Source organism: Scardinius erythrophthalmus (assembly GCF_964197995.2).
Source record: "Scardinius erythrophthalmus genome assembly, chromosome: 21".
Classification (NCBI taxonomy): Eukaryota; Metazoa; Chordata; class Actinopteri; order Cypriniformes; family Leuciscidae; genus Scardinius; species Scardinius erythrophthalmus.
Window position 1 is genome coordinate 27,840,946 of NC_138241.1, and position 12,728 is coordinate 27,853,673.

General features: G+C 37.0%; 1 protein-coding gene across 1 annotated transcript; it reads left to right on the forward strand.

Annotated features, from left to right (window-relative positions):
• The first annotated feature begins 2,406 nt into the window (after nucleotides 1-2,406).
• On the forward strand, nucleotides 2,407-11,721 carry gabrg1 (gamma-aminobutyric acid type A receptor subunit gamma1). The gene is made up of 9 exons (XM_081350229.1): nucleotides 2,407-2,931; nucleotides 5,019-5,179; nucleotides 6,317-6,384; nucleotides 6,535-6,755; nucleotides 7,033-7,115; nucleotides 7,561-7,698; nucleotides 8,184-8,336; nucleotides 8,425-8,624; nucleotides 9,617-11,721. The coding sequence occupies exons 1-9, from the start codon at nucleotides 2,861-2,863 to the stop codon at nucleotides 9,893-9,895; spliced, it is 1,374 nt and encodes a 457-aa protein (XP_081206355.1). The 5' UTR covers nucleotides 2,407-2,860; the 3' UTR covers nucleotides 9,896-11,721.
• Nucleotides 11,722-12,728: the final 1,007 nt, after the last annotated feature.

A 12,728-nucleotide genomic window follows, 5' to 3' on the forward strand; every position in this document is an offset into this window, starting at 1 on the left:
CTAATTGTTTGATAGTTAAGTTTTTTTTAGATTTTGAATATATTCCAATATGTCTTTTACAGTTTTGATTATGCTAGGTTTTGAAATTAGGTTTAGCCGTTTTGAAAAGAGTATGCGTGTGCAAATTGCCTGTATGTACATAATTTAGGTGTTTCTTGCGTCAGAGTGAGAAATGAATTCATGTCATTTGAAAGATGTCGTGGTTGAATGCATTTTGTGTCAAAGCAATGATAAATAATCTACAGTTTAGCCCACACAGACTGCTGTTGTGCTCTGTGTGTGAAGAGTTTTGAAAGAGTGACTTAAGCATTGAGAAATGGATCTAAAATGGTAATATTTACCAGAGTAGTTAAAAAGCTACTTTTGACGAACTTGATTCATCATGTGGATTTCTCTTTACCACCAGTGTTAAAGGAATAGTTCACCCAAAAATGAAAATTCTCCCATAATTTGCTGGAAGCCAGTGATATTATTTAATATAACTCAGATTGTATTCAGCTGAAAGAAGAAAGTCATACACACCTAGGATGGCTTGAGGGTGAGTAAATGATGGAATCATTTTTAGGTGAACTATTCCTTTTAATAGTGGTTGTCAGTATTGTGTTAAAGGTATAAAACAGATTTTAGTAGTAGTGTGGCCTTGCTAATTCAGCAGAAGAGGGCTGTTGGATTTACCGGTTTAAATGTATATTAAAACTTTAAACCACTACAAATATTAAGGGATTAATCAAGTGGATTGGAAAGTAAATTAAGTTTATTTAAAACTGTAATATACATAAATGATTATTTCACTGTTATATTAAGCTAGAGTCTGCGGTTATTGTGTGTGTGTGTGTGTGTGTGTGTGTGTGTGTGTGTGTGTGTGTGTGTGTGTAGTCCAGCAGAGAAAATCTCAGGCACGTCTCAGATCCACATAATTTTCTCTCAGAATGTTAATGGCTGACATAATAATACAGATTTCTTCCATTCAGAGCATCAGAGCACATCTGAATATAAAGTACTTCACCATGAAGAGGGGCTGAAAATAAATGTAATTAATTTATTTGAAAATAAATGTAATTAATTTATTTGAACACATCATTATAGTAGATTTTTACTATGAATTGTTGAAACCAAACATTTCAAGCATTTTAATTGCCATTTGTTATTATTAGGTCGAATATGTTGTGATGGAAATGAGAAGAGGGAATTATTATTGAGGATGAGGTTCAGGCAGTCTCTTTCTGCTCTTCTTCCTGGAGCTCTCCATGGTGCTGACAATAATAAATGAACAGCCAGTCTATATATATCAGGAGATGAATACCTTCCAGAACAAGGAGCTATCTAAATGGGGAGATAGTAATACATTTCTATTGTTTTTATACAGCTTGGTGTAACCTTACACTAACCCACACCCTAAAAGAAACCTTCTGCATTTTTACATTCAGTCAGTCAGTCAGAATTTGACAGTTTATGTCTGAATGACTATGCCTAATGAATTCCTTTGTGTGATAAGGATGAAAGATAGCCTAACAATAAAAGCATGTAAGAGAATGGAAATGTTTTTATGCAATAATACAAAACATTATGACCCCTTCTCTCCAATTAGTCTATAAAGGCACGTTCGCACCAAGAACGATAAAGTTATATGGTAAAGTTATATATAAGTTATATAGGCTAACTAGCGGACAATATCGTTCTGTTTATTCTAAGCGCGTGTTTGTCTGTAACTTTAAATGCTCAACTCGTTACATCAGGATGGATTTTTGATTGGCTGTCAATGTTTCTTTATTTTTATTTTATTTTTTTTTATCATTCAACCGGATAAAAACGTTATGATAGTGATTCCAACGATGTGGTGTGAACTCTGCTGGCATTGAATCCCCAAAAGATTGAGGAATATTAGATTTTATTGTTTACTGTACATTTAGTCTACATACATTTCAACCTCGTTTTCAAAAAACTATTAATTTACCACAAAAGTTAGATCCAAGTTAAAATCCAACCATGAAAACGCCAATATGCTCGTGAAGAGATCGTCCAAGGAAGAACCCGCAAGGTTCGTCTGATGAGGTAACCATAGCAACAGTACGTTGCTCGCGCTCTTCCATGAGATGTAGCCTAACATTGACAAAGCATACTATTGCTATTTTAATCACTTGATAATGTACGATATAGTAGCAGGTTAGCCTATAAACAACAACAAACTTTAGTGGTTTGTTTACCGTCTTTAAGATTAGTTGACTAATTAAGGGAGGCAAAATATTCTACAGGAAATTGAAACGAAATTACTGACAGAAATTCCTTTAAAAAAAGCTCACTGAACACACACACACACACACACACACACACACACACACACACACACACACACATTACATTACATTATAGGCTACCATGTAAGGGTAGCCTATGTTTATTCATTCTAGGGTTAAGATGGTCACTTTGCACGTATCTTGGTGCAGCGCCTAAAATTGTCGCATTTGCCTTTATTAATCCCCAACAACAGCAAAACTAAGTTAAGGTCTCATAAATCACCGCTTGATGTGAATTCTCTGAGGTAGAGTAGTCAGCTCTTTTCCTACAGGCAGTTTCTAATAATTCCCGGAACACTGAGAGCGTCTCGCTCAGCAGAACGATGGAGGAACGCAGCGGTGCCGCAATCAGCAAAATCCCGCATTCACCATTCACATCCACACCGCGTCTGCCGCCTGCCTGACAGAGAGACCACAGGCTCAAGCTTTATGCTGTTGACTAGACAACAGCTTACAGCATGCGTTGACGCTCTATTGTCGTTTTACTAATCGCTTGAATCTCTCAAAGCTTTGATCGCTCTAATTCATTTTGGAGATTGTTTGGTTATAAACCGAGCGTTCGCACGATGGTTCTGCTGCATCGCCGCCGGAGAAAAGAAGCACTGGTTTGGCTGTTGCCCGGTCTGCTTGGAGTCTGGTAAGTTTTTGTTTCAGAGGGGGCAAAAGAAACAAGGGGTGCAATCAATATGACTACAAAAATAGCCCTTGACCGGCGTGATTCTGCTGCAGAACGATTTAGTTTTACGTTTCCCTTGTAGCACATCCACCTAAACATTTCTGCAAATAATTGTCAATCACGACACGTGCGGTTGTGTGTACCGTGGATACATTTGATACTATTAATATTGATTGCAAGTGACAGTTTTGCTTAGAGCATTCGTGTTGATGTCTTTTTAGCGAGGACGAGCAATGTCAGTCTACAAACAACCTTGAGGATACATTCAGCTGCAATTCAACAAACAACACCCCAAACTACATTGCTCACACACTATTATGTTTTGCATCAGCATGTAGTCAGATTGGAAGGTTATGTCACAATTTCTCCATTGTAAATGTAGCTAAATATTATGCATAAGTTAACACAAACTACTTTGGTTTCCTTCAGCTGATTTTTGACAGCTCATTCAAGGTATTCATATGTAAATGTGCACATGCTTAATAGAATAAACATACTCGGTTTGTAAGATTACATTCCTCTCATTTACTCATATTAAAAAGTGACTGACAATAACCAAAGTGTTTCATCTATGGCAGAAAATGCTTTTTGTTTTGTTTTATTTAGGCCTTTGTCTTATAAATGTGCATTTGTCAGGGTTTTTATGCATGTCTCAGTGGTTCACAAAGGTCATTCAGAGGCTACTATTGTGTCCAGACAATTTGTAACTCTGCATTTGAGGAAAATATTCTGTCTGTATTTTCCATTAACTACTCAGCGCTCTGCCTACAGGGATCAATAACCTACATTCTCTCCACCCACGGGTCTCATCCACAGGGATTCTTCATATTGATTTTTCTGTATTTCATTAGTTGTATATGTATGGGAATTTAGCATTTTTTTATAGACAAAGCTCAAATATATAAATCACATTTACTGGGTACTTTTTGAGGATACATATTTAGACCATTCGGATCAGATGTGAACACATTTTAATCAATTTTATTACATCTAGATGAATGACAGTACACTACACACAACTGAACGAGCACACTAAATCTACTGTTTAAACTATTTTCTTTTACAGAATAACAATCATGAAGACATTTGAATCTTGAGACAGGCTTTATATTGAGTGTCTTTAACTTATGCTACAGTATGCACTAACATTTAAATGAATCATTTGCTACAATGCACTTATTGTGTACAAATAGGCAGATATGATTTTGCATCGTACTTATAATTAAAAATGCCTGCAGCAATTAGAGCTGTAATTAATCTTTCTAATTACATCTATACACTGTGGACCCTTCCCTTACCCATTAACTAAACCTAACCATAACACAAAACAATTTTTTTTACGAAAGTTTATACTTTGTAGTTAAATACACCTAATATAAAGTGGGACCGAATCTTGTTTTGAATGTTTTTCAGATACCCAGGTGGCTGAAACATCTTGATGGATTTTCTTGCCTTTGCAGAATAGCTTTGATGCACATCACCTTCATTTCTCCAAAGAACATAAGAGGAGACCCAGTCTAGACAATTCACGTCCATGGGATTGGTGCATATCTCAGTTAGAAATGATACCCGTTGAGTTCCTACAGATAATGCACCAGTGAATAAATTTAGAAGCTCTTACACCATATACTGCGAGTGAGAGAGAGAGAGTTGTAGGTGATAATTTAAACCCCTCACCTTCAGTTGTTTCCTCCCTCCAGTGCCAGAACACATCTTCATTAATCACGGCATTCTTTTATTAGAACCTCCTCTTTGTATCTCCAGCACTGTGCTCATTTAAAAAACTCTTTTGCTTTCATATATTCACAGCCACTTATGACTTATTTTATATGTTCTTCCCATAAAACTCATCAAATTCTCTCTTTCTCACTCTGCCTGTCATATTTAGCTCTTTAAATCAGTCGCTCGCTCTTTAGATTTTAAGCTCTTAATATAAACTGACTGCTCTTTTAACTATTCTCTATTTTAAATGGAATATTGCTCTATTATTTACCTCTCTGCTGTCTGTCTACTTATATTCCCTCTGTTTGTTTCTGCTTTTATGACAGCATGGCATTTGGCCCAAGCAAAGCAGAGGAGGAAGATTATGAGGATGTCCCCATCAATAAAACATGGGTTTTATCACCAAAAGTCTACGAGAGCGACGTCACCTTTATCCTAAACAAATTACTGCAAGGTTATGACAACAAACTGAGACCAGATATCGGAGGCAAGTCATTGTTTGGAAAAGGTTGCATGCTCATCCAGGCCCACACAGAATCTATTCCCAAAAATTGGCAAAATTCCTGAAGATTCTGTCTAGGCCTGTTTATGACCCTCAGACACAGTGTTACAGCTTAATGGGCAACTGCAAAATGTTAATAATTATAAGATAATGGCATCATTATTATAAATCCTAATGAAGAGGAACATTCTGTGACAATTAAACCCTCTAAGTAGTTCAGAATTTCTATGTAATCATCATTTTTAAGAGACCATCAGCATTTTTGCAGTAGGAAACGAAGAGTAGTTTGGCTTTAGGATTTTGCTGATGTTTTTCTCTACATCAGAGCTGTACAAGTCACTTTATTCTCTGTCCATCAGTGTTCTGGAAGCGACGCAGCTGACTAGAGCTCAATTATTTAAGAGGATTTATCTCAGTGGTGTTTGGGTACAATAGACCCAAATCACTATTGATCTTCCTTCTTTATCTGTGTTTCATGTGTCTGAGATAGAGAGAGAGAGTGTAAGTATGAGAAGAACTCATTTAATCAGTGCAGAGCGTGTGCTGAATGATTGCAGGTGAACTAGCAGTGTTTGTGTTATTTGTCATGCCTCTGTGACTGGATTTCCTGCGACAGAAACCCACAAGTAAGAAGATTCAGGCAGCTTTGAGTAATTTGTGTGGCTGTTATAGGAAATGTGAATTGCGTGAATTTCACTTCTGTAAGGTGGTGTATTTCTGAGTGAAACAGGATATTCAGCGAGAAAATGTGATTTTATCCACTTATTGGGAATAGATTGGATGGTTACATGTTAGGACAGAGCCAGACTGAATGCGAGTTTGCTAAAAATAGCTATTTGGCTATTGGTTAACATTATTCAATAGTCCACTCTAAGTGATGCAGAAAGAGAAAGGAAAAAGAGGAGCAGCAAGTTATTAAAGATTATGAAGACAAATTTTCCTTTGGAATAACAAATTACGATGCTGAATACATGCTGTATATTATAAACATTTTTTGATCAAATTATTTAAATAAATGCATTATTGTACTGTTTTGATATTGTAACATATTTTTATGTATTTTTATCTTTTTATGTTCATTCATGATTATGTAATTTGAATATATTTGAAATTCTATTCTAGTGAGACCGACTGTGATTGAGGCGGCAGTGTACGTGAACAGCATTGGCCCGGTAGATCCCATCAATATGGTGAGCAGAAATATATAATACTACATTATGTTCAGAGCTGTACAGACACTGTAAACAACCTGTTTAGATCCATTTCACGACCAGTCACAAGCAATAGCCACATAATTTCACGGTTACGAAAGCAACTGTGAGGCTTTTTACTTTTTTTAGGAGTACACCATCGACATCTTCTTTGCTCAGACGTGGTACGACAGCAGACTCAAATTTAACAGCTCAATGAAAGTCCTCATGCTCAACAGCAACATGGTGGGAAAAATCTGGATCCCTGACACGTTTTTCCGCAACTCGCGTAAATCTGACGCCCACTGGATCACGACACCGAATCGCCTTCTTCGGCTCTGGAGCAATGGAAGAGTGATGTATACTCTAAGGTGCGTCCACGGTTAACATTGTGTGCCGAGTGAATGCTGTTTGTGTCCTCGTATTCCTGTTCCCGTAACATTTGCTTTTGTATGGAATTACACCCGCTGTCTGTTGCAGCACGTTTAAGCCATTACATCTGATTCACATATTTATGTCAGGGACTGTTAAATCAGAAAGAGGGTTTGATCTCTGATGTACAAATGAGTACAAATATCAAAGCCTCAAAAATGTCACAATCAACATTTTTTGTTTGTTTTGCTATTGTCTATTATTCTTTTTTGTTAGGTTGACTATTAATGCGGAATGCTACCTTAAGCTGCATAACTTTCCCATGGATGAACATTCGTGCCCTCTGGAGTTTTCAAGCTGTAGGTGTTAAATTCTTATGTCAATTTGTCACTCAGCCTCAGTCCTGTCCTGAGTGCCGCCAGGCAGCCAATCCCCACACATTGCCTCTGTCAACCAACCATGCATTGCCAATATCGGCCAAACAAACCTTAACATTACAGCTGGCCTGTAGCAGCTACCATCCTCCAACCTTGGAATGAGTGAGGACAGAATCCATCCTTCTCCAGACCTCTCTCCAACCCCTCTCTCCTCTCCTCAGTCTACGTCACCCCTCATTCATTTATTAGCACCATGCTTCAGCTTCTCATTTGTCATCATCCACCGTGGGCATGGGAAGGGCATGCCGCACTTTACACTAACTGAGTGCTACTCAATGCCATTCTGCCATCATTGTAAATTTATCATGTGCATACTGAAATGAAAGGTCACATGCAATCTGGTGGATGTGCTTTTTTCCATTTGCAGATGGGTATCCAAAGAATGAGATCCAGTATAGATGGCAGCGTCGTTCGGTTGAAGTTGCAGACCAGCGATTCTGGAGGCTTTACCAATTTGCCTTTGTGGGCCTACGGAACACTTCTGATGTTGCAAACACTCAGTCTGGTATGAACATACGGAATAAACAATAAGATTAATAATACTGGTAGATCTGAAGTAAATGTTAATGATAATAGAATCAATAAATGAGCATATATTAATACTATTTATTATCATTAATAACAGTAGATTTACAGTAATCAATAGTAATAACAAGAACAATACACAAGCAGTTATTATTGATCATATTGTAATTAGGTAATAATAGTACATTTGGAAAATGAAAAATGGGAAGATAAAACGAATTTGGTTGCGAAAGTTAGAGTACGTACACTTTCAATGTACTTACCCACAAAAGTACTGAGTAATGTAAGGTAATTACATGTTTTAAGTTAAGCTTTAGGGGTAGGTTCAGGGTAAGTACCAAGTTATTACCCAGTTAGTCAGAGTCATTACTACAGTAAGTACATAGTATGTTTTATATTATGTGAATTCATGATAATATTAACAATTCTTATTATTAAAGCACGAGCGGTTGTTATTATTAACAGGAGAATACGTGGTTATGACTATTTTCTTTGACCTGAGCCGGAGAATGGGTTACTTCACCATCCAGACCTACATCCCCTGCAGTATGATTGTGGTTTTGTCCTGGGTCTCTTTCTGGATTAACAAGGATGCTGTACCTGCCAGAACATCTTTAGGTAATTTCAAAAAGCCTCAGAATGAATACAAATGTATGTTAAAATGAAAAGAAAATGCTTCAATGGAGTGCTCAATTACTGTGCATAGGTATCACAACTGTGCTTACCATGACAACCCTAAGCACCATATCGAGGAAGTCCTTGCCGAAGGTGTCGTACGTGACAGCCATGGATCTATTTGTGTCTGTCTGCTTCATCTTCACCTTTGCTGCTCTAATGGAATATGGGACTCTACATTATTTCACAAGCAATCGACCGAAAAAGAAGACCAAATCAAGCCATGCACAGGTGAATGAACTTCATTTGTTTTTAAAGGGCCAGTTCATTATTTAATCACCGTCATGTCGTTCAAAATGTGCATTCATTTCTGAGGAAAACAAAACGAAATTCTGAGTAATGTGCTGATGGCTCTTTTCTATTACAACTAATGGGAATCTGAGCTTTTAAGCTTCTAAAACACTCCCATTGGGACACACTTCCAAAAGAGGCTTTTCACAATGAGGAATCGATTTTGGTTCCATAAAGAACCTTTCAGTGAACAGTTCTGAAAAGAACCTTTTTTTTTTCTTTGTGTGAAGAACATTTTAATAATCTTCCACTATAAAGAAACTTTTGCGCAATGAAAAGGTTCCATGGATGTTTGAGGTTCTTCATGGAACCACAGATGCCAGGAAAGAACCTTTTATTTTTAAGAATGAAGGATCACCATAAAAGTATCATAAAAATGGTCCATAAAACTTGATAAAGCTATATATGCAACATTGTGTGTGATGAACTGAAACAATTATTAAATCAGTGAATTGAATGAACCAAGTCATTGCAAAGGTAAGATTCACAAGAATGGTGCACTGCTACTTCTCACATGAACAATCCAAGGAGGACTGAAATGTCAAAATATTCTATGAATTACGACATAAATCTGCTCCTCACACAAATCTAACATTTGAATTCACCACTTTTGGTGATTTTTCATTATATTAAAAAAGAATAGCGAGCATATTCTTTAAAAAACAAAGAAATAAAAATAATATAGGATGATCAAATGACAAAATATTAAACTATGTTACTTAGAACACAGAACAAGTCAGTAAGCACCTAGCTGATCAATGATATGTACTAAGAAGCTGACTAACTTCTTCACAGCTCAGGTTAGAATAGGTCACATTGTACTTTTGTTTGCAGTTAATTGAGTGTGCTGTGCAGCAGCTATGGCATTTGCTTTTGTACTGCACACTGTTTTAGCAATGAGGCGTTTGTGACCTTGCTGTTCCTCTTTGTAGAAACCCAGCGCGGTTAACATCAGACCAGGGACATCTCTGCTGCAGTTGAACAATATTGCTCCCTACCATGACGATGATGATGATTATGCGTATGAATGTCTGGACGGGAAAGACTGCGCCAGTTTCTTCTGCTGCTTTGATGATTGTCGCTCCGGAGCTTGGCGTGAGAACAGAATGCATGTCCACGTCTCCAAAATCGACTCCTACTCCCGAATATTCTTCCCAACCGCCTTTGGCCTCTTCAATCTTGTCTACTGGATTGGATATCTGTATCTTTAGAGATGTTGGGCAAGTTGGAGAGGGACTCAGTTCTAGTGATATTTGCAAATCATCTGTAAATCTCCATCTGCTAAAGCTGGCTGCATAAATCTTTGAGAAATGGGAACGTGAGGCTTGAGTTGGATATATTAATACTTAATGTGACTAACTTAATATAGTTGTACATGAGATGTGATTTATTGGAGGATCTGAATCTAAGAAGGACAGTGATTCTGCATTGATGCCAACTGAATATTATCAGCGATGCCAGTTTTTGAGAAGGAAATGCTAGAGTTTCACCAGCTACAGGCCATATCAAACAGATCTCATGTACATTGCCTAGTTTAAAATGATCTCTTGAAAATCCGCCAAAATATCTGCAGATTTTTTGAACTGCAGTATTAGCATCACTAATGCAACTATGTTAACTTCAGGTTATCAACTCTCTGGCTGAAGCATAATATTATTATTTGCAATGAAAAGTAGATATGATATATTAGGTGCTTCGGATACTAATTTATAGCTAGCTACTTGTCAGAAAACTAATATTTACATGTGTTAATATCTCTGTTTTTAACTTAAAATAACATTTCTGTTTGAATTACCTGCATTCCGCCGAGTCCTAATCAAACCAAAGTATAGATATCTGAAGGTTACGTGAATAGAATTCTTATTTTGCTCAAGAATTACCCAGAAGCCATTTACTAGGAATTAGCCTAATAATACTGTGAAATGTTCTTGTCTTGAACTAACAAGCTGTCTCTGGAATAGATGACACAAAGAAATGCCAATGTGCTCAATATTTCCAAGGGTTCGTGTGTATTTTTATATATCGAACAAAAGGAACGGAGCAGCCTTTACAATGCACAAATGTTCAGTGTCCTTTAGTACAAATTAGAGTTCATCACTCTCTTGCGCATTCAAGACATCTCCTTGCGAATGGCTAGATTTCTGTGAGCGTAATTGCATGACTCATCTGAGCTCCTACGGCTAATCAACCCATATTTGGAAACCGGTCTGATGTACTTTCTTCAGCAGAAGAGCTTTAGACAGACCCATCACACAGAGTATCAAAACGAAAGCGTAGGCTAAAGTCTTCATAACACAAACCATGGATGCCTTCTCTATTGGTAATAGTCTAAAGTGGCCATTTACTAGGGATTTGTCTTAAATTAGGTTTAATCTGATCTCAGAGTCCTATTCGATTTGAGAAACAGATGAGCGTGAGCAAAAGTGCCGTGTTTCGACCCGACTCTCAAAAGTCTTTTTCTCAATCTCCTGTTGTGCTTTCGGTGCTTTTGCTTGTTTTATTTATTAATGTTTCCATGTGGTTTGTCTTTTGCTAGATGTTATCTTGATCATAGACGGCTTTGTTGTCTCCCTTTTTGAACATCTGTTATGTACTGTGTCGTACCCTGTAGCTAAATATATTCTGTACATTGTCTTTCTTAATGACAGTCTCACAGTTTCAGACTAATGCAACAAGAGCAACAGCCAGATGATAGTACAAATACAAATATACAGACAGAACATCTATTTATATTTTTGTATATAAATAGATAGTAATGACAAGATTATCTATTAAACACAATCTGTTTCAGACCTTTAATAATACAATTCAGTGACCTTCATGCGTCTGTGTGAGCGTGTGCATGTGTGTCTGAACGTGTCTCCCATCGTTCATCTCTGTGCGCTCTGCTCTCCGCTCAGTTTAGGTGTTGTTGTCGTGTCTTCTGTAAGTGCTAATCTTCATGCTATTTACATGTTCATTATGTTTTTGTAGCTCTGAACACTGTGAGTAATAAAACAGTGCCTGCAAAAAATTAATAAAATGTTACGCTCTCTCAAACTCTGTTGATGATTGCACATCTTATCAAAATCCCAAAGCGTCAAGATAAAAACGATGAATGTATTTTCCCTCAGGCTAACACTCGTGTAATATTACTTTGTTAATACCGCAATTAGCTTTATAATTATTGCCGTAAGTGAATGAGCACATTTTCATAAGCATAAATTTAATTTAAAGATCTTAATTGTTATTTCACACATGAATGAGGAATATAAAACAAGTTACTCCATTTTAGGGACCATGTGACTAAACACTTCATATATGATAAATCTACAACATTAAAAAAGTGATTTAACCAATTTTTTGTTTATCTGTAAAACACAAAAGGAGAAGTTCAGTACATTCAATACATTTTTCTTTTTGTGTTCTATGAAACACAACAAATGATGACAACATTTTCATTTTTGCATTAACTATCCCTGTAAATTGCTGTGGATCGCTTAATACACACATCTGTGATTATTTGTGAAATGTTTTTTTTTGCTATTGGACATATGTCTCAAAAATAGAAAGCCTTTTATTTAAGAGGGACGGTCCATTCTCTCTCCCACCCTAACTCCACTCCCTCGGGCCTCTGCTTTTTTCTTTTAGTTCACTCACATCTTGACAGTTTAAACACACTCTATATACGTTTACTTGCAGTCCCAGGTAGCCATTACAGGCTCTGTGATTATACTTTAGAATGAAGACTGCTGTTTAACTGTGTGGGAATAGAACAAAAGCCTGCCATCACAAGGTCTGAAGAATGAAGAGAGAACTGAAAGATAATTTTCCTGTGAGTTTGGAAATGCAGACCATTTTCAGTCACGTCTCTCTCTATATTCTCAGCTGTGATAATAAGCACTAGCCTTATCACTGCACTGCGAGACGGCTTTGGTTTAATAGAGTTGCTCTTTTCTGCTTGCTGAGCAACTGTTTTGTAGCCTGTACTTATCGAACTGAAAGATGTGCTGCCTACTGTATTTTGAATGACAGAAAATGAAAAGGTGTACAGGAGGACACAAA